The sequence below is a fragment of the Erythrolamprus reginae genome, chromosome 4 (genome assembly GCF_031021105.1).
Source record: "Erythrolamprus reginae isolate rEryReg1 chromosome 4, rEryReg1.hap1, whole genome shotgun sequence".
NCBI classification, from domain to species: domain Eukaryota; kingdom Metazoa; phylum Chordata; class Lepidosauria; order Squamata; family Dipsadidae; genus Erythrolamprus; species Erythrolamprus reginae.
In genome coordinates, this window is record NC_091953.1 from 66969403 (window position 1) to 66995065 (window position 25663).

Genomic DNA, 25663 nt, shown 5'->3' on the forward strand with positions numbered 1-25663 from the left:
AATAATTTTATCCAAAGAGAATTATGATAAATGTAATGAATATTTAATATGAGTCCTTTGTATAGATAATATAGAGGAATACAACATAACTTGTATTTCTCTCTGTGTGCATATATAAGTGTGCGTATATATAAAATCTATCCATCTTTTTCCTTCCTTCCTTCCTCCCTTCCTCCCTTCCTTCCTTCCTTCCTTCCTTCCGTCCGTCCGTCTTTCCTTTCTCTTGAATGAATGAATTCCACAATGGGACAATTTTACAATTACAAAACCCATGTTTAATTTGTTATATAAAAGCTAAACTTTCTCTGAATTAAATTTTATACATGTTTTAAGCTGAAAATAATCTACAAATTTCATATTGTGAAATATAAAATGGGCCACAGGAATGTATTACATCTGAAACAAAACCAATAATTCAATTGTCATGGTTATTTGATAGTAATTAAGGAAGAGGGCCTACAGAGTTTCCCACAATCTTATAGCATGTTTATTGGAATATTTTTTTAAAAATTTGATCCAACAACTTGAAAATTGGAGTACTGTATGTTCCCAGTTATTTCCTGAATTATACAATAGCACTTTTACAGCAGTGGAATGAATATGCACTGTTTGTTCAGATGTTGAGTGTAAAAGAAGTTTTTTTAACACAGAAAGTCTATCTCTGTGTGCTGCAGTTGTTATTTTTAACTAATACTATAACAACATTTATTTCTTTAGCTTTAGGCATCTTACTCCTACTTTTTGTTTATCTGAGCCAAACAAGTACTGCAAATGGAAAAAGCTAAAAATCTATTAACCCTGCTGTTCTGTTCGAAAAAAGTTACAAATCTTCTGTTCGGGTCACATACGACCTGGACCGAAAACTCTTCATTTGAGGTGCTTATTTTGGTCAATTTGAAAACTTTTTTCACTTGGAAAGTAGTCTGAACATTTCTGCATACAATGATATGAAAATTGAAATGAAAAAAGTAAATTTTATTGGTTTATTTTGCGGATATAATGCACCCACCCACCCCCGTTTTTGTGAATTTTTTTCAATTTGTGGATAGTTTTGCTTGCAAAATCCATTCTATTTTACTAAAGTTGGTGTGGGATTGGTAGCTTGAACATTTCTGAACATAATGATATGAAAATTGAACTGGAAAAATTGATGCATATTGGTTTATTTTGTTGATGAAATGCATGCCCCCCGTTTTTTTGAAATAGTCTTCACTTTATGGATAGTTTTGCTAGCAAAATACATTCTATTTTACTAAAGTTGCTGTGGGATTTGTAGCTTGAACATTTCTGAACATAATGATATGAAAATTGAACTGGAAAAAATGATACATATTGGTTTATTTTGCACATAAATGGCCCCCCATGCTTATACTCAAATAGGCTTATACTCAAGTAGGCTTATACTCGAGTACAAGACAATATGGTTTTATATTCAAAAATAAACCAATAAGAATCATTTTTTTCAGTTCATTTCTATTTTTCTTATGTTCAGGATTGTTTCAAAAGGATATTCCAAATATTTCTAGCCAAATATGTATAAAAAGTGACAATAATGGCACACAGCAAGGCCGAGGGGGGGTGGCCCTTTTGTGGCAAAAATAAACCAATAAGAACCATTTTTTTCAGTTCATTTATATTTTTCTTATGTTCAGGACTGTTCAATTTAGTATATCAAACCTTTTGGGGGAAAATTCCTTAGGGATTTGTAGCCTTAAAAAATAGAAATTGACACGAAATTCAGAAAGGATGGGGGGAGGGGCTTTTTGATCAAAATAAAAGTATAAGTCTTAATTTTTCCAGTTCAATTTTCATATCATTATGTTCATAAATGTTCAAACTAGTTTTCCAGTTGAAAAAGTTTTCAAAAAGACCAAATTCAAGTACCTAAAAAAAATCATTTTGGTCCGGGTCTATATGACCCGAACAGACTAAACGTGACTTTTTTTTTGCCCAGAAAAATTTTTTTCCCCCACCCCCACAAATATTTTTTTGATGATCAGCATTGTTAAATTGAGTAAATGAATGCCTAAGATTTTAAAGAATATTTCGGATTTGGAGCATAAAAAAATAAAAAGTGAAAATGGTTGCAAGCAGCCAAAGGGGGGGGGGCTTATTTCTGATGTTAAAAAACCAGTAAGAATCATTTTTTTCAGTTCCTTTATATTTTTATTATATTCAGAAATGTTCAAGCTACCAATCCCACACCAACTTTAGTAAAATAGAATGGATTTTGCAAGCAAAACTATCCATAAATTGAAAAGAATTCACAAAAACGGGGGGGGGCATGCATTATATCAGCAAAAAAACCCAATAGGATTTACTTTTTTCATTTCAATTTTCATATCATTGTGTGCAGAAATGTTCAGACTACTTTCCAAGTGAAAAAAGTTTTCAAATTGACCAAACATAAGCACTTCAAATGAAGAGTTTTCGGTCCGGGTCGTATGTGACCCGAACTGAAGATTTGTAACTTTTTTTGCCCAGCAAAAACTAAGCCCCCCACCCACCCCAAAAAAAATTCTCATAGAGAGAACCCCTGAAATGATGAAAAGTCATGAAATTTCAAGTTTCAGATATGCAGGGAAAATGTTTTACAGGGGACTCAAACTTGGCTTCGGGTCACATAGGACCCGAACAGAACAGCAGGGTTTTTAATAAAATTGCAGATTGTTAACCTAATGTAGCAATCCAATATTTCTCTATAAGGCGATTGCCCTTGTCTTATACTGAAAGAATACATGTTATTTCAAGGCACACATGTAAAACTGGTTTAATACGAGTTGATTTTTATTTAGTGTATTTGCTATTTAAACAAAGGTTTGGGAATTATTGTCTTTTCAGATTTAGTCTTTTAAAATATGGCCATTTATTGGCTCAGTATTTCTGTGTAATAAGTAATTGTTTTTCACAAATGGGAAGAATAAAAGTAATAATGTAAAACATGTTCATGGCAGTTGACCAGCTTTCCCATCAGCAAACAAAATCAGGAATATTACTTGAGTCAGTTCAAAGACCACTACCATAATTTACTTCATTTTGATTTTATTGCTTTTCATTATTATTATAATACAGAACTGATATTTCAGTCTTTCTTAAGTAAAAGGAGAATTCTACCATAAAAATAAATTTCAGTCCAGTCCTTGTGGTTGAATGACTTAAAGAAACACTCTATGAACGTGCCTCTCAAGTATCAGTTGCCTCACTGACAGACCAGTCCTCTCTTGTGACAGCTAAGTTCTGAGGCTATGGGCCTATGCCAACATGGTGCTTTGCCAGTTAAATCGGGAATAACAAATCATCCAAGAAATAATAAAAGAATTAAGCAAGTCTGTTTTAAAATTGGGAGTTGCTTTTACAATCGTGTACATACATAATGAACATTTGTTTGCTTAAAAGACATGAGTGAACGCAGGCTAAAACATGAGTCTCTTTTTTCTCCTTACATTGCTTCTTTTTCATGAGTTCCAGCTATACCCCAAATATATTTTCCTTATTTATTACATCAAAATAAACAATAGGTTAAACCAAACGATAGATGGAGAGCCAAATAATGAAAATATGCACACAATCTTTATTTAGGTGTGAAGATTGCAAAGAACAAGTAAATTATAAGAAGTTGGTTGATGGGCTGAACTGGAGAGACCACCCAATTCCAGCTTTCCAAACCATCCTGACGCCATTACAGGTAAAGTAAAATTTATTTATTTTATTTAATTTTTATTTATTTATTTGTCATACAAATATAGTATTGTGTTGTTGTAAGTTTAACATAATATAAGTATAAGTGAGTCTTGAGTAGTTTATGAAAGACAGGGAGGGTGGGGGCAGTTCTAATCTCTGGGGGGAGTGGAGTTGATTCCAGAGGGCCGGGGCCACTACAGAGAAGGCTCTTCCCCTGGGGCCCGCCAAACGACATTGTTTAGTCGACGGGACCGGGATTCCTCTGAGGCTCCCCTCCATGTGAAACCCCACTTCTGGACTTCCATTTTTTTGTGATGCTGCAGGGGAATCCCAGCAGGGGAATCCCAGCAGCGCCAAAACGGGGGCTTCGCTGTCAACGGAAGTCCGGAGGTGGGGTTTCCCAGCGAGGGGAGTTTCGAGGACTTCGGTATTTTTCCGATGCTGCAATTTCACTGATGCTCCCTTCGTTGGGAAGCCCCACCTCTGGACCTCTGTTGCCAGTGAAGCGCTCGTTTTTGCAATGCTGGGATTCCCCTGCAGCATCGCAAAAACACAGAAGTCTGGAGGTGGGGTTTCCCATGGAGGGGAGACTCAGGGGAATCCCAGCAGCGCAAAAACGGGCGCTCTGGCTGGCAAAAGGGGTGAATTTTGGGCTTGCACGCATTAATCGCTTTTCCATTGATTCCTATGGGAAATATTGTTTCGTCTTACAAACTTTTCACCTTAAGAACCTCATCCTGGAACCAATTAAGTTTGTAATAATAATAATAATAATAATAATAATAATAATAATAATAATAATAATAATAATAATAATAATTTATTAGATTTGTATGCCGCCCCTCTCCGAAGACATGAGGCGGCTCACAACAATAATAAAAAACAATATTATAGCGAAACAAATCTAATATTAAAAAAGAAGCATATAAAACCCTATCATATTTAAAAACCAAACAACACATACATACCAAACATAAAATATAAAGAGCCTAGGGGAAAGGTGTCTCAACTCCCCCATGCCTGGCGGTATAGGTGGGTGTTGTGTAATTTACGAAAGACAAGGAGGGTGGGGGCAGTTCTAATCTCTGGGGGGAGTTGATTCCAGAGGGCCGGGGCCACTACAGAGAAGGATCTTCCCCTGGGGCCCGCCAAATGACATTGTTTAGTCGACGGGACCTGGAGAAGGCCAACTCTGTGGGACCTTATCGGTTGCTGGGATTCGTGTGGTAGCAGGCGGTTCCGGAGGTATTCTGGTCCAATGCCATGTAGGGCTTTAAAGGTCATAACCAACACTTTGAATTGTGACCGGAAACTGATCGGCAGCCAATGCAGGCCACGGAGTGTTGTAGAAATGTGGGTGAATCTGGGAAGTCCCACGATGGCTCTCGCGGCCGCGTTCTGCACGATCTGAAGTTTCCAAACACTTTTCAAAGGTAGCCCCATGTAGAGAGCGTTGCAGTAATCGAACCTCGAGGTGATGAGGGCATGAGCGACTGTGAGCAATGACTCCCTGTCCAAATAGGGCCGCAACTGGTGCACCAGGTGAACCTGAGCAAACGCCCTCCTCGCCACAGCCGAAAGATGATGTTCCAATGTCAGCTGTGGATCGAGGAGGACGCCCAAGTTGCAAACCCTCTCTGAGGGGGTCAGTAGTTCTCCCCCAGGGTGATGGATGGACAGATGGAATTGTCCATGGGAGGCAAGACCCACAGCCACTTGTCTGGGTTGAGTTTGAGTTTGTTGACACCTATCCAGGCCCCAACAGCCTCCAGGCATCGGCACATCACTTCCACTGCTTCGTTGACTGGACATGGGGTGGAGATGTATAACTGGGTATCATTGGCATATTGATGATACCTCACCCCATGCCCTTGGATGATCTCACCCAGAAGTTTCATGTAGATATTGAATAGCAGGGGGGAGAGGACCAACCCCTGAGGCACGCCACAAGGGAGAGACCTAGAGGTCGACCTCTGACCCCCCACTAACACCGACTGTGACTGACCAGAGAGGTAGGAGGAGAACCACTGGAGAACAGTGCCTCCCAGTCCCAACCCCTCCAGCCGGCACAGAAGGATACCATGGTCGATGGTATCGAAAGCCGCTGAGAGGTCAAGAAGCACCGGGACAAGGGACAAGCCCTTGTCCCGGGCCCGCCAGAGATCATCCATCAACGCGACCAAAGCAGTTTCCGTGCTGTAGCCGGGCCTGAATCCAGACTGTTGAGGACCTAGATAATCGGCTTCTTCCAAGGACCGCTGGAGTTGGAGCACCACCACCTTCTCAACAACCTTCCCCATAAAGGGACGGTTGGAGACTGGACGGTAGTTATCAAGCATGGCTGGGTCCAGGGAAGGCTTCTTGAGGAAGGGGTGCACAAGTGCCTCCTTATAAGGGGCTGGAAAGGACCCTCTCCCCAAGGAGGCATTGACAATATTCTGGACCCAGCTCTGTGTCACCTCTCGGCTGGCCGAAACCAGCCAAAACCCAAGAGGAACATGAATCCAGTAGACAGGTGGCGGAACTCACAGCTCCAATGGCCTTGTCCACTTCATCAGGTGTCACCAAGTCAAACTCCTCCCAAACAGATGGACAAAGACGTTTAGCCCCAGTCACCTCGACTGACTCATTATCAGCCGATACTGCTATGCAATTGGAGTCGAGGTCCGCCCGGATCCAAGCGACTTTATCAGCGAAAAACAAGTTAAATTCCTCGGCACTGCCCTGCAAGGGCTCCCCAACTCCCCCCTGATTTAGAAGGGAGCGAGTCACCCTAAACAGAGCGGCCGGGCGGGATTCCGTTGATACAATCAAGGCGGCATCTTGCCTCCTTGAGCGCCACTTTGTAGGTCTTAATAAAAATTCTTACAAGTGTTCGATCGTATTCAGACTTACTCTTCCTCCATCACTTCTCTAGACGTCTCTTCTGGCATTTCAACTCCTGGAGCTCCTCGTTGAACCATGGAGCTCTACGGGGTCTAGTGCCACAGAGAGGTCGCAATGGCGCAATTCAGTCAAGAGCCTCCACTGCAGCCTTGTTCCAGGCCTCAGCAAGAGACTCTGCTGAGCTGTGGACAAGTGAATCTGGTAAAACCCCAAGCACCCTCTGAAAGCCCTCAGGGTCCATCAGGCATCTGGGGCGGAACCTCCTAATCGGAGATCAAGAGTTTATACAAATAATGGAGAAAGAAATGAACTTCTTTTTCAAGGAGAATTTTTAAAAGATGAGGCTTCATTACAAAATGTGTAGGATACAGTAAAAACATATATCCAAACACCTATACAGCAAAAGAGAAAAAGGAAAAGAGGCAAACACAAAAGAGATTAGCAGAAGAACATAAATGACTGGAAACAGAGTTACAGAAAGAACCGCAAAAAAAGAAATTAAAATAAAACAAATGGAAATGTTAAAACATAAACTCAATTTCATGGAAACAGAAGAACTAGCACAAAAGATTTAAAAAAGCAAAACAAAATTGCTTGGAAAGTGCCAACACACCCGGAAGATGTAAACTGAAAAAAGAAAAGAAGAAATTGATATAGATCTTGCTAGATGTAAAGGGAATCCTTCACTATCAAAATGAAAAATAAAAATAAAATAATCCAGAATTACCAATGAGGGGTTGCTGGCTGGATGTGGGGGAGATGCCATTCCACTAGCAGAAATGGAGCTGCATGTGCAGCTCCAGCTGACCGGCAGCCAGGCACACATGGCCGGCATGAAATTTGCTTCCTGCACATGCACAGGAAGTGAAATATCACTTAGCGCACACATCTGCGAGATTTTGGAAAGGTCCAGGTCCAGCTACAGCAGCGGTGCCAAGCTCCAGCTGCCTGACCTTTTCTCCTACACTGCATGCCATTTTCTCAGAGTAGCAATGCCCCCCTGAATGAGTCAGCAGCTGGTTTGAACCCTTGTGGCTTTCAGGAGCAGAGCGCTGGAAGCTTGGCTTGGCGGTGTTGAGCTTGCCTAGGCTACGCTGACAATGAATGGCTACTGCTAGTGCTACTCGGAGGGCAAGGGGAGCAGAGCCCCTACATTGAGTGAGGTCTTCCCTCCTCCAGCCTACTTTTGCACAAGTGAGACCTCCGGCTGCCCCCCCTCGTTCCAAAAGGTTGTGTCTACTACTAACTCCGCACCTGGAGGTCGCACTTGTGCAAATGTAGGCCACTTTTGCTGGACCTGGACGTCCTCTCCCCAGCGCTGTGCTCCTGAAATCCTGGAGTGGCTTGTGGAAATTTCTGGCGATTTCTTTGCTTCTGCTCATATGCGGAAGCAAAAATATCACCGGAAATTGGTGAAATGTCCCATGCGTGGGATTCGGCTTCTGCGCATACGCAGGAAGCCAAAGCATGCACATGTACCCCTGCCCCCACTCACCACCAGGAGCATTCCAATACCACCAGGATGGGCAGCCCTTCACTGAGAATTACTTTGAAAAACTATATAATCAAGAGAAAGAAGGAAAAAATAAAATAATATTTGGAGGAAGCTGAATTACCCAAATTACCTGAAAAAGTGAAGGTTATGTTAAATGAAAAGATAAAAATGATGGAACTAACAGAATTTGTAAATTAAATTAGATTTAGAGAAATGAAAAAGCCTGCAGCTATCTTTGATAGGAAGAATAGCTACAATGAAAATGAACGTTTTGCCAAGACTGTTGTTTTTATTCCAAACAATTGCAATAAAGTTAGAATTTAAAAAAAAACTAAACAAAATGATACTAAAATATATTTGGCAAAGGAAAAAAAGCAAGAATAAGACTGAAACTACCACAAGATACTAAACTGAAAGGGGGCCTTGCTTGCTAGACTGGGAGCTATATTACCAGGCCTCTGCACTTGTCTGGGTGAAAGAATTGGGTAAACTTTTGAAGCATAAGAGACTATTAATTTTGGAGGGACAGGATCTCTAACTGGAGTAGTATGCCTTTTTATGGTATGGGAAATTTTTAAAGGCATCTTGTTAGAAATGCATACTATTAGTATGGAGAAAAATTAAAGAAAGATACAGTACTTTATACTCTGGCTTTTCATGATGGAGGCACTGATTCATCTGAATGTGATTAATATTGGAAAAAATGTACAATCAAGATACGAGAAAGATGCAAGAATGTACGGTTCCTATAAATACCAACAGAACTAGATCAGATATTACTAGGGACAGATGAAAAATTAATTTAAAAATGTATAGCTACTTACTGAGTATTAAAATGGAAGAAGAGCAAGTGAAAGAAACAATGATAATATGGGCTAAAAACTTTGGTTACTCAATAGAACTAGAAAAATGGCAGAAATTGTAAGGTAGAAACTGCAAATTAACTATATCAATGGCCTATAAGGAAAATCTATACAAAATGTTTTATAGATGGCATTTACCACCAGCGAGGCTAGCAAAAATATTTGAAAACTTATCAGCTAAATATTGGAAGTGTGATCAGATACCAGGTTCATATTATCATATGTTGTGGATATAGACATCCCCAAATGAAAAAGAAAATGGACTAAAATACACACTTAGTTACATAAAAATGATAAAACAAGACATATAATAATAATAATAATAATAATAATAATAATAATAATAATAATTTATTAGATTTGTATGTCGCCCCTCTCCGAAGACTCGGGAAATATTTCTGCTGGGGATACTACTAGCACACTGTAATAAAGGGAATACATATCCAATTTTGCACGTAGTAAGAGGAGCAAGAACAGTACATATTTGCACAACAATGAAAAAATGAAGAGCTCCCAATGGATGAAAGTACAATTTAAAAAAATGTTAGAATGTGCTGAGATGGATAGATTGATACAAGATAAAAGAAAAGGAAGAAACAGAATACTTTTTAATATGGGATATATTTTACCAATGGTAAACTGACAAAACCAGAGATTAGAATTTAAAAAGAATTCAAAGAGATAACAAAAAATTGTATTGAAAATATTATAAGATGGACAAACTAGTTGTTTTATTACTTTATGATTAATATTGATATGTTTATTTAAATTACTAGTATGATTATGGTTATTGTGGTACCTTTACTCATTTATGCCCAGACAACGTGGTGTTCAGATAGCCATGGCATTTTTTATGTTTTTAAAGAAAAATATGTACCAATGAAACATTATTTAATTATTGCATTTAGAAACTGCACAGAGGAACTATGCAAGGAGGAAATAAAAATCATACTGTTTCCAAATTAAACATTGTCTCACCCAGTTATTTAATAAGATGCATTATACTTTAAAATGGAACATACATAATAACGTGCCTTCCTTACTAATATTTCTAAAGGGAATTCTATCGGATGTCTTCTGTTTTCATGTTAATTTTTCTTGGATGGAAATCAGATTGAGATTGAGATTAGATTGAGAAATCCCAACCCCCTCACACAATCATTAAGAAGATTGGCCACTGTCGCTTCCCTGAGCAGGCTGAAGAAATATACAGATAGTAATGATGTCAGGGAATTTCGCAGCTGGTGTCCAAATGAGACGTTGAAACAAACTTGTAGTTTTATGTAATTAAATATATTTTGCATCTATATTTACATCAAATAAGATAGACACAGAACAACATACAGAGTACACAGAAGAAAAAAAACCGGAAAAAGGGGAAAAAACCCTCAATTTGGAGAGCACTGAAAATTACAATGCAAATATATGGTGTATTGTTTTGATAGATACAAAAACTGCAATGCTTGCTAGTATTCAACACCATTTTTAGTTACTTTCCATTTCACTTTGTAGTTCTAAACCTTTTTATCCTTTGCTTATGCTTTCAGTATGAAGATGGATGGAGTGGGGAGCCACCAGCACTTCCAGTGAAAAAAATAAAATACCTACCATTAATAGAAGATGTCTTTGGCAGCAAAGATTAGCCTTAGTCCATACATTGTACTTCTTATGGATAAACATTGCAACTTTCACTTTTGGACAGTTAATGCATATTTTTATTTAAACAAAATAAAAGAATCACAGCTACTGATTTTTGGGGGGGATGTAAGTTTTATTTTTTATTTTATTGTAGAAATATTATTCATATACTTTGTAATTCTTTGAAATGTTTATACCATATATTCAGTATAATAATTTAAATTTATTGCCTTTATTTTCAATTCTTACATATGGAATGGATGCTATATAACTTTTGTTCCTTTGCACTTGAACAATCAAGCTGTTACCCTTTGTTTTTTCAAGAAAGTCATTACAAATTTTGGGATTAAAGCCTGGCCCTTTAAGAATTGCATAGGAGAGAAAAATTGACCAGAATCTCCCACTCTTAACATTTTAAGTGTTATTAATAAGTAGTTGCAGTTTAACTTCCACATGAAAAGGAACAGGAAGGTACATTTCCATGTCAAAGCTAAATAATAGTTTGAATGACTCCAGATTACCATCAGGCTTGTTCTACTATTATAAGATTTTTTTTTTTCAAAATTCCAAACTGATAGTTAAAAATAACCAAAGGAAAGTAAAAGAAATATCAAGAATAAAAATCTATTGATAGCAGGTCTTAGGCATGTGCTTTGTACAGATGTGGAGTGCTCATGCAGTAAGTTTAATAAAATGTAAAGCATGTTTTGTTCTTACCTGTCTCATGACAAAAGCAACTACCGGTATCATTCTTCATTCTATTTCGTTAATATAGGCTAATGTCTCTCTTAAATATAAGTGTATGTATGTATTTATATGAGAGATGGATGTGTTTAATAATGCGGGCAGTCCTCTTACAAGTGTGGTACAGTTCTGTTTAGCCAGATTTTGTTTGGAGGACAGATTTTGTTTTGATATTCTTAAATACTATCTCAGGAAAAACATTTACATGAGTGATATAATTAATAACAAATTTATTATTCTACGTGGAACTTTCCTATGTTTGTTATAGCACAGTAGTCTGGAAATAGTGAGACATGCATAATCCTTTCCCCCATTTCTTTCTAGCATATTTTAGAATACCAAATAATTCTCCCTTGTTGGAAAAGAATTTGAATAGCTTTATTAATGACTAAAATAAATTTGTAATAAAAATCATAAATTCCTTTAACTTTTGTCTTAACATTTTCCCACTTTCTCACAGGAATGAATGTCTTTGCCTTAAATATGGACATCATCAGCAATCTGAACAAAAAGTTTTTAATACAAGATATTTTCTTTTTCTTTGGGAAAAGGAAAGTGATTTGTGAAATAATTGAAAAGAGTGTTTTTTAAAAAATACATCACAATTCAGAAACATCAATACACTTTGTAATAGTTCATGACTTTATTGCTCCAAACAGGAATGCGCCAAGAATTTCTCATATAGAAATACAGAATATTTATAATATCCCTAAACTTAACAGAAAAGAATGACAGAGTTGGAGTCCCCTGCTCAAGCAGGAGAACCCTATACCATTCTATACAAATGGCTGTCCATTCTGTTCTTTAAAACCTCCAGTGATGGAGCACCTACAACTTCTGAAGGCAAGCCATTACACTGATTAATTGTTCTAACGGTCATGGCATTTCTCCTTAGTTCTAGGTTGGTTCTCTCCTTCATTAGTTTTCATCCATTGCTTCTCGTCCTGCCTTCTGGTGATTTGGAAAGTAAATTGACCCTTTCTTCTTTATAGCAAATGGGGCATCCTTTCAAGTCTTCTCTACTTGGATGTGTGATTTAAAGTATAAAGTTGAAATACATTTTTATTTACTGTAATTTTGTTCCAGTTCAAACTCTTCAGGTTTTTATATTCTAAGAACAGAATATGTATTCCCAGGAAATTATGCAAATGGATCCAAATGCTTTAAATACCAGCAAACGTTGTTTTAAGTCTTCTAACTTACTTGGCAAACCTTTTGAGAGATCCCAGTCTGAAAATAGTGAAATGAATACATTGACATGGATGAGATTTCCCTTTATGTATATCAATAGCGGCACTAACCAACTCCTGGTCTATTTAACAAAGTACTGTCTCTTATATGACATTAGAAATACAACAAAAATTGGTATGATTAAAAGTTAGTCAACATTTACAGGCAACAGTGAACAATGATTCCTACTATTAAAATTAGCAGATATATGTTTATTGCTTTATTCAGCAGAATGCTATTTGTGGGTCTATGCTGTCTTTGGATGTTTGGTGATTCAACAGGGCAAAGAATATGCAGACTGCTGAATAGGGATGTAACTCCTGGTCAACATTTCTGTTACCTGGGGATCATAAGTATTTGTTGCAAAAATGTGTATGTTGTCTGATTCAGTAGAGTCTGTGGCAATCCTATATTGACAAGAATGGAACATTTAGAATGTAGGCAGGGGAGGAAACGTTGCTTCATCAGGCTAACAGCCCATCTAGTCCAGCATTTTGCATCACATTGAACAACTACAGGGAACCACAACACAAATAAATCATTGATTATCCTTAGATGATGCTGTCAATGAGTGTAGAGTGCAGTAAATGTTCTGACCTAGGTGTTCCCAAACCCCAATTAGAATCCTTGTGCCGACAAAAAAACCCTCTTTTTATTAAGTTACTATGAATTTCTCTCATTCACATCCAACAAAGTTTTTCATGAGAGTACAGTAATACCCCGGTTATTGCGTCCCCGACCATTGTGAACAGGGTAATTTGCGATTTTTCAACCCGGAAGTCAAAACACCATCTGCGCATGTGTGCCCTTTTTTTCTATGGGCACGCATGCGTAGATGGCGCCCGGCAGATCAGCTGCTGGGCGGCTTCCCTGGGTCTTCCCCCTCTTGCTGGCGGAAGGGCGAGCAGCGGGCATCAGCAAGGAATTTCCCCACCGCCCACGCAAACTCCTCGCTGCCGCCCGCCCTTCGCCCGCCCACGCCGTTCATTCTCGCCACTTTCGAGCTGAGTCCCGGAGCGAATTCGCTCCGGGACTCAGCTCGAAAGCGGCGACAGCCAGCGCGGAGAAGCCGTTCGCTGGCGCTGGCTGTCGGCGCTTTTGAGCTGAGTCCCGGAGCGAATTCGCTCCGGGACTCAGCTCAAAAGCACCGACAGCCAGCGCCAGCGAACGGCTTCTCCGCGCTGGCTGTCGCCGCTTTCGAGCTGAGTCCCGGAGCGAATTCGCTCCGGGACTCAGCTCGAAAGCGGCGACAGCCAGCGCGGCGCGGCTGTTTTAAAATGTCGCCGCCGGCATGGGGGGCTTGCCAGCACCCCCCGGACCCCCAACCCGGGTTTGGGGGGCTGCTAGGAAGCCCCCCATGCCGGCGGCGACATTTTAAAACAGCCGCGCCGCCCCCAATCTTCGGCTCCTCGCTAGCGCTGCGGGAGTAAAAACACCATCTGCACATGCGCAGATGGTGTTTTTACTTCCGCAGCGCTACTTCGCGAAAACCCGCTCGTTGCGGGGGGTCCTGGAACGGAACCCTCGCAACGAGCGGGGGATCACTGTATTTACAGTCACAGACCTTATCTGGCTTGGAGAGCTGCAAGGCCAATCTCTTCAAAACTTGGCAAGAGTCTGAGATTCACAAACCAATTAAGCAAACTAATTGTCTCCTGCGAACTGCCCTCCCCGTTTGCTTCTCTTTTATTCCCTGTGGGAGAGGCCATTCATAATCCACCTGTGGCCTTATTTCCAAGTCAACCCTTGTTTCTCAGCTCCAGCTGTTTGTCTCACTGATGTCTGATGTCCAAAGGCAACTGATAACTGTCAGACTGCCTGGTCCCATCTCTGCCTCCGATCAGACCATTTGTAAGAGCCATCCCCAGATTCCAGTTCTGGCCCATGTTCTTCCCCAACCTCCTCACTGTCCGAATCTGCTGCCAGTTCTGCTGGCGGGTCACAACAGTAATGATTAATCAAATTCATAGCAATTGACAGTATAATCCTCCATGATTTGATTTGATAAATTTATATAGCTACCAAACTCATGAAACATAAATCTAGGCAGAATACAATATATTCATAGTTATAATCATGATATGAATAACAAAAAGGATAAAAAACAAAGTGAGAACACAATCATTTAGCATCACATAACAGTCTTGCAGGCTCACCATGTCTGATGAAACCCAAATGAAGTCTTAAAACTCTTCCAGAAAGTAAATGGGTGGGTCCAACTTTACCACAGGGAGAATGATGTTGCAGAAAATGGGGGAGGGGGCTACAGCAGTAAAAACATGCCATCTGGGTCAGGGAAGGGCTGCCCATCGCCAGCACTACTGGTGCACTCCTGGCGGCATGCAAAGGTATGCTCACATCCAGCATGTGTCGTCAGGTCACAGCGCATATGTTGACGTAATATTCTGCTTCCTGTGCATGTATATGCACAGAAGCTGAATCTTGCGCAGGGACGTGCGTACATGTGAGATTTGGCTGATTTTCTGTGATTTCTTTGCTTCCATGTAAAAAAACCTGCAGAAAATCAACAAAATCTCACACAAGATTTGGCTTCCTGTGCATGTACAGAAGCCGAATCTCACGCTGATGTGCATGCCCACCCCACTGGTCAGCTGGAACTGCGTGCATAGTTCGATTTTTCCCACCACATGTGTGCACCTGATTGTACCGGCTGCAGCCCAATACTGATCTGTGTATATGTGTATAGGCAGGATTTGCAGCATAATCCTCATAAATAAGTTACTACTTATTTAGCCACACGAATCCCAGCGACCGATTAGGTCCCAAAGAGTTGGCCTTCTCCGGGTCGCGTCGACTAAACAATGTCGTTTGGTGGGTCCCAGGGGAAGAGCCTTCTCTGTGGCGGCCCTGAGCCTCTGGAACCAGCTCCCCCCTGAGATTAGAACTGCCCCCACCCTTCTTGCCTTTCGTAAACTCCTTAAAACCCACCTTTGCCGTCAGGCATGGGGGAATTGAGACATCTCCCCCGGCCTATACAATTCATGTATGGTATGTTTGTGTGTATGTCTGCTTTAATAACGGGGTTTTTTAAAATGTTTTTAAATTATTAGATTTGTCTTGAATTGTTTTATTGTTGTTGTGAGCCACCCCGAGTCTGCGGAGAGCAGCGGCATACAAATCTAATAAATAAATAAATAATACTAAGAGTATTTCAGTTGGCCAAAGTACATTTAAACTGGAGGGATAAAAACCCAATAGTATTAATATCCAATATTTTATTACATTAATTATTTTATTACATTTATATTCTACTGCAATTTAAAAACCTGTCCAAGTTTCAATGAATGGGCCCTAACTTTAATATCATAGAGAAGAAAAGATTCTCCATATGTTGAATCTCAGTAGATTCAGAAATAGACAAAGAGCATCGCAAGTGTAAAAAATGCAAACTTTATTGGTGAAAAATCCAAAACCAAAAGAAGCAACTTATCCTAACTTATCCTAACTAAGCCTAAACCTATCCTAAATGTATGCTAATTTATTTTACGCAGCACCTTTTTATAATAATCTGTTCTCTATGACCTAATGCAGCTAATACACATGCACAGTTCTACATGATGCTGTAATTCATGAGCCTGCCAATATCATAGATAACGCTGCAGGTATAGCAATAGAAGTTTACAGGAAACGTGTGAGAAGCTAGGTAAAAGAATGTGTTAAACGTGTGAGAAGCTAGGTAAAAGAATGTGTTTAATGGTGCCAGTCAGTACTCCCATCTTTTCTCATGATCTCATATAATACTGTGTGTTTCTGAGAAAATGAACTTTCCCTGAACTTTCCAGGCCTACCCAGAAGTCCGTAACTGCAAAGCCTGAATGAAATACATGCTAACATACTAACAGCATAATGTGAATTAATAAGCATCCCATGTGCGATCTCTGGCATATCTGGACATGCGCATCCATATGACCTTTGACCTACACAAGGAATACTACATCCATATTTTCCATACTGACTGTAACTATACAGTATATACTTTCATAAATTACTGTTCCAAGCTGATAACCACTATTATACTCTTTCTACATTCTACTGTTTCTGCCCCATAAATATTTGACTAAGCTATCCGAAACGAAAAGTCTTTAAAAGGGTGTTATGAACTATAGAGATGGAATGATGGCATATTAGTATAAAATTTTATACTTTTCCCAACCATGGATACATGTTGCTATGCTGGTGCATGGACAAGACATATTCTAAATTCAGATGAGCAATCCAGTATCATATTTGTTAACTCCCTTTTCTTGAGATCTATAATGATTATTTTTCAAAGTTAGGATTGGAAGCCAAAGGTCTCAGTCAAAAGTCCTTTTGGCCAGAAGGTCCAATGCATAGTGAAATAGGTAGATTTTATAAAATTAGAAGGGTAAGAATATTTATTTATTTATTTAATTCTATTTGTATGCCACCCCTCTCCGAGGACTCGGGGCGGCTCACAGCATATATAATAAAACAGAACAATAATATAATGCAATTAGTACTACAATATTAAAAACAATTAAAAAGAGAAGATTAACCTAAAAAATTAACTTATTAACCAAATATTCAGCAATCATACTTAAGGCATTCAGGGGAAGATGTAATAAAATAAGAATAGAATAGATATAATAGAATAGAATAAGAACTTGCACTTACAATCTTAAATTCCTCCCAAAATGGACTGAAAATATTCAGCCCTATCACTTTCTGTGACGACATCACATTTATAGATGACATCCCATATTGGGCTTGGGAGATGGAATGCCATTCATATGCCATCACTGTCCTATCACAACTGATATGCATCAAGAATATAAACATGCTAGCATTGTGAAATTTGATGGGGTCCCACTCGTCATCTTCAGGCTGGTGCTTCTGTCCTTGTCCTCTGCCCTAGAACAAGGACAGAAGCACCAGCCTGAAGATGACGAGTGGGACCTCGTCAAAACGTCACCAGAAATTTCTAAATCCTACATGGGAAGAAACCCGAATATACCAAGACCGTTATGTATATATATATATATATATATACCCACTAAAACCCTCATTGTGTATTGGACAAAATAAATAAATAAAATAAATAAATAATCTTGCAGGAGGGAGGTGACATCTATAGCAGTGTTTCCCAACCTTTTTTGAGCCACGGCACATTATTCATATTTTCAAAATTCTGGAGAATACTGAAGGGGGCGGGGGGCGGGGCTAAAGAAAAGTTTGGACAAAAAAATATCTCTTCCTCCATTTCACTCTATTTCTCCCTCCCTCTTTCTCTCTCTTCCCTCCCTTCTTTCTCTCCATCCCTCTTTCTTTCTTCCTCTCTTTTTTGCTCTTTCTCTCTCCCTCCTTCCCTCCCTCCATGTCTTTCCCTCTCCCTCCTTCCCCCCTCTCTTTCTCTCTTTTGCTTTCTTTCCCTCTCTTTCTCTTGCTTTCTTTCTCTCTCATTCTCTCTCCCCTCCTTTTTCTCTCTCTCTCTTTCTCTCTCGTTCACCACGCCGGCAACAGAGAGAAAAAGAAAGAGAGAGAGAGAGCTGGAGAGAGAATGGAGGGCGCCGTTGTCTTCACCTCCGCCCGCCGGCTCCCCTCGCCCTCCCAGACGTCCCCAGCGCCCGGCCACGCACCGCCTCTCGTTAGCCCGGCCGACTTTTCCCTGCTGCCGTTTTCTCTTCATGGCGCAAAGCCACACAGTCCCGGACTCCTGGATCGCTCGCTTTTCCGGCCAGCAAGCGCGGCGCGGCGCTTTCCTGGGCAGATGGCTTTGCTGACCGGAGAAGCGAGCGATCCGGGAGTCTGGGACTGTGTGGCTTTGTGCCATGAAGAGAAAACGGCAGCAGGGAAAGGTCGGCCGGGCTAACGGGAGGCGGCGCTTGGCCGAGCGCTGGGGACGTCTGGGAGGGCGAGGGGAGCCGGCGGGCGTAGGCGAACACAACGGCGCCCTCCATTCTCTCTCCAGCAGCGGAGGAGAGGGGGCGGATCACGCCCTAAGACAGGAGGCAGCGGCGGCAGAGGAGAGTGGGCGGATCGGGCGGGCAATGGGACAGGGCAGAGAAGCCAGGGGCGCGTTTGGCCAGAGGCACCGTGGGGAGGCACGGGCGGCCGCGGCTCCCTTTACTCCTACTGCCGGACCTCCCCACCCCTGCCTCCTTTTCCCCACCTTCCTTCTTTGGGGCCCAGCAGGAGAGCGCCGGAAACAGCTGCATCGGGCAGTAGCCGGGGGACAGCTGCGAGTGGGAGCTCCAGGTCGGAGGCACTGGCGGTCTGGCACTGGCAGTGCCCCGCCCAGCTGGAGCTTCCTGCGGCACACCTGACCGTGTCTCGCGGCACACTAGTGTGCCGAGGCACACCGGTTGGGAAACGCTGATCTATAGTACATTTTGTATATGTTTTCTCTAAATGCCACTGATTTCGTTAATTTATAATTTATTGACCAGATTGTGTCCCATTTATCTAAATTTACACTGTATCCAAAATTTCTGCTCCAGCTATAGATACTGTTCTTTACTATATAATCTTCCATTTTGTAATTTAATAAATATTTGTACAATTTCGAAATCATTTTTTTTCTTGACCTAGAATTATTTTATCAAGTTCTACTTTTATCCCACTTATTATTTTATCCTCTTGATACTGTGATTTTATTTGAATATATGGTCACCAATCCATTATTATCCCATTTTTTTCTAATTGCTCTATAGTCTTCAATTCTCATCTTCCATCTAATAATTGATAATAATTAATCATTTTATTTAAATCTTTTGTATTGGGATGCATTATAGCCTCCATGCTGGAGAACCATTTTGAGATTTCTGAATAATGTGCTCTTTTGATTCTGGTTCATACTTCACATTGTGGTTAGCTCTGGCCCAGCTCCTGCCCCAAGGAATGTGCAGGTGGATGTGGGGGAAACATCCACATGCTGCAGGCCTGTTTTGCTCCCGATGGACTCTGCCGACGAAGCCTCCTCTGACCAAGGAAGCATGAGTGACAGGGAAGAGGGGAGTTTGGCAGACAGCCCAGGAAGAGATCATCCTTGGATTCTGAACAAGAATTAATAACACATCCACACATGCGTAGAGTGATGCATAGGAGACAACAACTGAAGGATTATTAAAAGAGAAAATGAGGCCACCTGTGGTTGGGTGGGGCTGCTGTAATTAGTGCTACAGATAAAAGTGCAGCTTGGTGTTTCAACCTCATGGCAGTTTATCTGATTCATTGTTTCGTCAAGATCATGATTTTTGTGCTGTTCAAGATTGTGTGTGGACTCTCTGGACTTTAGAATTGGACTCAATTTTCCAGTTATTGGGTGAGCAATTGGATTGCATTTAACCTGTGCCTTGTGTGTACCAGAAAATCCCTTTGACATTTAAAAAGGGAGCTGTTTCTGTTTTTCTGTTTATAAAAACTTTTGGGTTTTCCTTTTATCGTGTGGTGTGTGTCTTCCTGGACTAATTAGTCTGTAATTACGGGTGGTTGAAACACGCCAGCAGAACAGATTGCGGTCTATATAAAAAATTGGTTAAACCCTACAATAATAGATAGAGGTGAAGAAGGAAGGATACTTATAATAAAAATTGAATTCAAACGGAAAAAAATAACATTAATTGTGATATATGCACCCAATAATGACCAAAAAGCTTTTTATAAAAAAATGTATCAAAAAATAATAAAATTTGGGAAAGAAAATATTTGTGTGGTCGGAGACTTCAATGCTATAGCAAACCTTGAAAAAGATTATAGGGGAATGGAAAAAAAGAATTACCAGATGAATTTAACGATATAACAGAAGAATTTAAACTAAAGGATGTATGGAGAGAAATGCATAAAGATGAACAAAAATACACATATTACTCCAATCCACATAAATCATGGTGTAGGTTGGATATGGTATGGATGGACATAGGGCTTCAAAAAGAGATTATAGCAGTTGAAATCGAACCAAATTGTTGGGCGGATCACAATCCAATAAGTTTTACAATTAAAGGAGATCACGGCAAGAGACATAGATGGACAACGAATACTAAAATAATAGAAGAAAATCAATATAAACAATATAAAGATACAGAATTAGATATCTTCCTGGAAAAAATTTGGAATAATGATACATCAATCTAAAACATCTGGGACATGACAAAGGCATTTGTCAGAGGCTTAACAATACATATATGAGTAAAAAGAATAAAAATAAGAATAATCAAACGAGAGAAAATCAGAAGGAATTAGAGGAACTGGAAAATAAGTTGTTAAAAGAGCCAGAAAATGTGAAAATAAAGGATGAAATGGAATGATTAAACACAAAATTAATCTTTTAGTACAGGAGGAGATAGCCCAGAAGATTAAATCCGTAAAACAAAATTATTTTGAACAGGCAAATAAGCCAGGAAGGTGGCTAGCATATAAATTTAAAAAAGAAAGTGAAAAGAAATATATACAACAATTAGAGGATGAAAGGGGAGAGAAACAATTTGATATAGAGGGGGGGGGAAGATAATTAAAAACTACTTTCAAGGACTTTACAAAAAAGATGGGATAGGAGAAGAAGATATAGAATTGTATTTAAATAAGTCTGAAACACCACAAATATCTGAAATTAATATAAATAGAATGGAGAAAGATATATCAATGATAGAGCTTGAAAGAGCAATCAAGAAATAATACAATAATAAAACACCTGGAACAGATGGAATTCCGGTGGAAGAACCCCTAAAAAAATTAATGTTGGTAATGTTAAATGAGATGGGGAAAATCCCTCAATCATGGAAAGAGGGGTTAATTGCTCTAATACCTAAAGATCCGAATCAAAGACATTTAATTAAACAATATAGACCAATAGCATTACTGAATTCTGATTACAAAATATTCGCAACAATATTAGCAGAAAGGTTTAAAATGATTATCAATGAGATAATACATCCGGATCAAAATGGATTTTTACCAAACAGCAATATTAAAAATAATTTAAGAAATATAATAAACATATTAGAGTATTATGAAGTAAATCCTGGGAAAAATTTGGCTTTGGTATTTTTAGATGCAGAAAAAGCTTTCGATAATTTAAATTGGAATTTTTTAATAAAGCAGTTAATAAAGATGAAATTTAAAGAAAAATTTATAAGGGCTATTCAGACAATATATTCCCAACAATCAGCTAAAGTTCTTATCAATGGCGATTTAACAGACAGTATAAATATTGAAAAAGGTGTTCAAGGATGTCCTCTCTCCCCATTAATCTTTGTACTGGCCATATTAACAAAGATTCAATCCAATCATGATATTAAAGGACTGAAAATAAAAGAACAAGAATATAAGATACAGGCATTTGCCGATGACTTAGTATTTAATATAGAAGATCCCATTGAATCTGGTGGAAATTTATTAGAAGAAATAGCTAAATTTGGGGAAATGGCAGGATTAAAAATTAATAAACAGAAGACTAAAATATTGACAAAAAATTTAACAAGTAAAGAAAAGCAAATATTAGAAAATAAACTAGAACTACAAATTGTAAAAAGAGTTAAATATTTAGGTATAAACTTGTCACCAAGGGCAATAACAATTAAAGAAGATAACTATACAGTATTGATCAAGGAAATTTTTAAAAAAATAGAAAAATGGAATAAGCTACCAATTTCCCTTATTGGAAGAATCTCCACAATTAAAATGTCCATCTTACCTAAAATACTATATTTATTCAACTAGCTGGAATCTCATTAGTATTTATATTTTGCGTGTCTATGAATTACTTTGGTCTTACACCAAACTGCACATTTTAATACTCATTTACTTAGTTTAGCTAGAAATCATTTGGAACATATAATTACTTTTTATTTGCCACACTGAGCAGTGTAGTAATAAGCAAACTTGATTACCTAACTATTCATTTCAAACTACAAATCATTTTTAAAACTCTCAATATTGACCCTTGATAGATCTACTTTGAACAACTGTCAAATTTTCCATTTAATTCTACATTTTTGGTGCCGGTTACCAGTGCACGAGTAATTATCCTATGGAAACTGAGTTTCTTTAGGCTTCTTTAATAAGGTTCTTGTTCAAGGCTTTTTGAAAGTCTAGTATAGCACCTATTATGGACCCTTACCTACATGAAACAGGAAGCAAACTCTGGCATCAAAATATCTTTAATATATATTGACTTCTTTTAATGTTCATAATTCAGAACATGGCAGCAACAGGCACATATGCATCAGTCAATTTTCTCAGGAGACTTATCATACTAAATATCAGTTTTAAAAAACAGTGGAATACTAGACAGCTGCCTTTGTTAATGAGACTTATTATATTTGAATGAGATGTCTGGATATATATTTGCAGAGTAACACAGGAGGACTAGATAAGATATCTAAATATATTGTGGCAATTTAATGAACCAAATAAATGATGGAGACACGTTTGTAGAAAACAATAGTTTACTCTCCAGTGCAAAATATCTTCAGTCTTCTATTTGCAGGAATTTTACATCAGCTGTATTCAGCTTACTTACAAGTAGATATTCAACCAATCCAGGTTACAAGTAGATGCTAAACCAATCTGGGTTTCTAGTCACTGTTCCCTGTAAGCTGCGCCCTTGTGTGCGCACACGCTCCAAAATATCCCCCCCCCACACAGCCTTTTCCTCGGGTGCGCGCTCCCCATCCCCCTGCCAGCCCGTGGGGGGGGGCGGGCAGGAAGGGAGGCGCGGGCAGTAGAAGGGCGCCGCGGCCGCCCCTGCCTCTCCATGGTGCCTCTGGCCCCCTCACACTCCTGGCCTCTTGGCCCTGCTGCCCGCCCGCCTGATCCGCCCCCTCTCCTCCTCTGCCGCCTCCTGCCTTGGGCGAGACTTCTCTCGCGGCGGCGGCGGCTTCGGCTTCTCAGGACAAAAGCACTCCCAGCCAGGGGGCTGCGAGAGGGGCGGGGTGGGCTTTCCCGAAATGGATGGAGAAAGCCCTCTCTCGCAGCCCCCTGGCTGGGAGCGCTTTCGCTGCGAGAGAGGGCTTTCTCCGTCCATTTTGGGAATGCCCGCCCCTCCCCTCTCGCAGCCCCCTGGCTGGGAGCGCTTTTGTCCCAGACTTCCAGCAAGGGGGCTGCAGTAGAGGCAGGGCAGGCGTTCCTGAAGTGCTCGGAGAAAGCACTCTCGCAGCCCCCTCGCCGCCTCACAGCTGATCACCCTGCCGCCGCCCCAGGGCTACTGCCCAATGCCACTGCTAAGAGAGAGAGAGAAAGGGGGGGAGAGAGAGCTAGCAAGAGAGATAAGAGAAAGAAAGCAATAGAGAGAGAGAAAGAAAACAAGAGAGAAAGAGAGAGAGATGAAAGGGGGAGAGAGAGCTAGCAAGAGAGAGAAGAGAAAGAAAGCAATAAAGAGAGAGAAAGAAAACAAGAGAGAAAGAAAGAGAGAGATGAAAAGGGGGAGAGAGAGCTAGTAAGAGAGAGAAGAGAAAGAAAGCAATAGAGAGAAAGAAAACAAGAGAGAAAGAGAGAGAGAGATGAAAGGGGGAGAGAGAGCTAGCAAGAGAGAGAAGAGAAAGAAAGCAAGAGAGATAGAAAGAAAGAGTCTGAGAGAAAGAAAGCAATAGAGAGAGAGAGAGAGAGAGAGAGAGCAAGAGCAAGAGGGGGACAGAGAAAGAGAGAGAAATGACTCTTGATTTAAAGCATATGGTAAAAAGCACTCAAATAATAAGAGAAAAAAACCCCCAGCCATTTGTTTGTTTGTGTGTGTGTGTGTGTGTGTGTGTGTGAACTCTTGAACCATTTCCAATAGCTCACCTGTTATTGGAAATGGTTCAAGAGTTCACACACACACACACACACACACACACACACACACACACACACACAAGGGAGGAGGAGACAGGGATGGAAAAAGAGAAGATAGTAATAATAGTAATAGATTTTGGTTTTGTTTTATTATTAATTTCTTTTAATAAAAAAGGGAATCTTTTTCTTATTTATTTATTTATTTATTTATTTATACTTCTATGCCATCCAGTCCCAAAGGGACTGTCGCTCAGACACTATACTTTTCCGCCCACACCGAAAAAAAGTTAGAGGGAACATTGTTTCTAGTCGATACTAAACCAATTCAGGGTTCTTTGTATCACTATCACAGATCTACTCAATATCTCATGCTCAAACTGCTCCAAACAACCAACTAACAACCACCATTAACAGCAAACGACCACAAGAATCATGAAGTTGATCTGCATCTTATAATGCTCTGGCCCAATCACATTGCAATTTACACCCAAGGTCTCAGCATTAGCATGCTTACATTCTACCTTTTACCTTATATGTTACTACAATGAAATATCACCCAGGATTGCTATTCCTGACATGAGGATGGTATAATATTGATCTAAATAGTATATTAATAAAATCATAATTTTATCTGCCTGCCTGGGATTTTATTTTATACTACCAGGTGCTGTTGGAATAGTGGCATTAAAGGATCCTTTATGTTTGATCTTTTTAAAAAGCATTTTGTTCATCCTTTCCCTAATGATATGTAAGGAATTAATGCTTGTATTACAAGCCCAAAGTAAAGCAAAGGAAATTGAGGTGATCTTTTCTTTTGGAACTCTGCAAATAATTAGTAATAACATATGCAATAAAATATGCAGTCACAGATTGACAAATGCCCTGATTGGAAAATATTTGTTTAAATTGATTTATTGATTATATCCATCAAGTTATTTTCAACTCTTGGTGAACACATGGTTAGATCATGAATTAGTCTATATATTTAATTTAGCAGTGTTTCTCAAATAGTGGGGCAGACCCCCTGGGGGCATGGAGCAATGCCAAGAGGGAGCGCCTGGGGAATGTGCTTTTTTTTTGCTGTAGGGAGTAGGGTTATTTTTGCACCGAACAATAGCACACAGCATAGAGTAGGAGATATGAAGTGCATATAACAAACCCTTAAGACACACCATGGGGAAAATATTTAACAGGAATGAAAAGAAAGGAGGAGAGAGATGGAGATAATGAGACAAATGTAAATCTCCTGAAAGCTAAGATGAGAAAATATGACAAAGTGTATTTCACTCTTGGCGTCACTGTGACTACAATGGGAGATGAGGAAAGACCTGCATGTTTACTGTGTCTAAAAATGTTGGAAGTGGACAGCATGAAGCCA

At 39.7% G+C, this 25663-nt stretch overlaps 1 protein-coding gene across 2 annotated transcripts in view; it reads left to right on the forward strand.

The window, feature by feature from the left end:
• The window catches only part of EFHC2 (EF-hand domain containing 2), a 68254-nt gene extending 56328 nt beyond the window's left edge, over nucleotides 1–11926 (forward strand). Inside the window, exons 14-16 of one of the 2 annotated variants that reach the window (XR_011559018.1) lie at nucleotides 3580–3685; nucleotides 10473–10689; nucleotides 11768–11926. Coding sequence is in view for 1 of the 2 variants with exons in the window: in XM_070750523.1 (XP_070606624.1) it covers nucleotides 3580–3685; nucleotides 10473–10568 (202 nt within the window). In the remaining variant the exon portion in view is untranslated. Of the gene's footprint in view, nucleotides 1–3579; nucleotides 3686–10472; nucleotides 11735–11767 lie in introns of those variants that run through there. The other variant, XM_070750523.1, reaches the window with a different exon arrangement.
• The last annotated feature ends 13737 nt before the right edge of the window (nucleotides 11927–25663 follow it).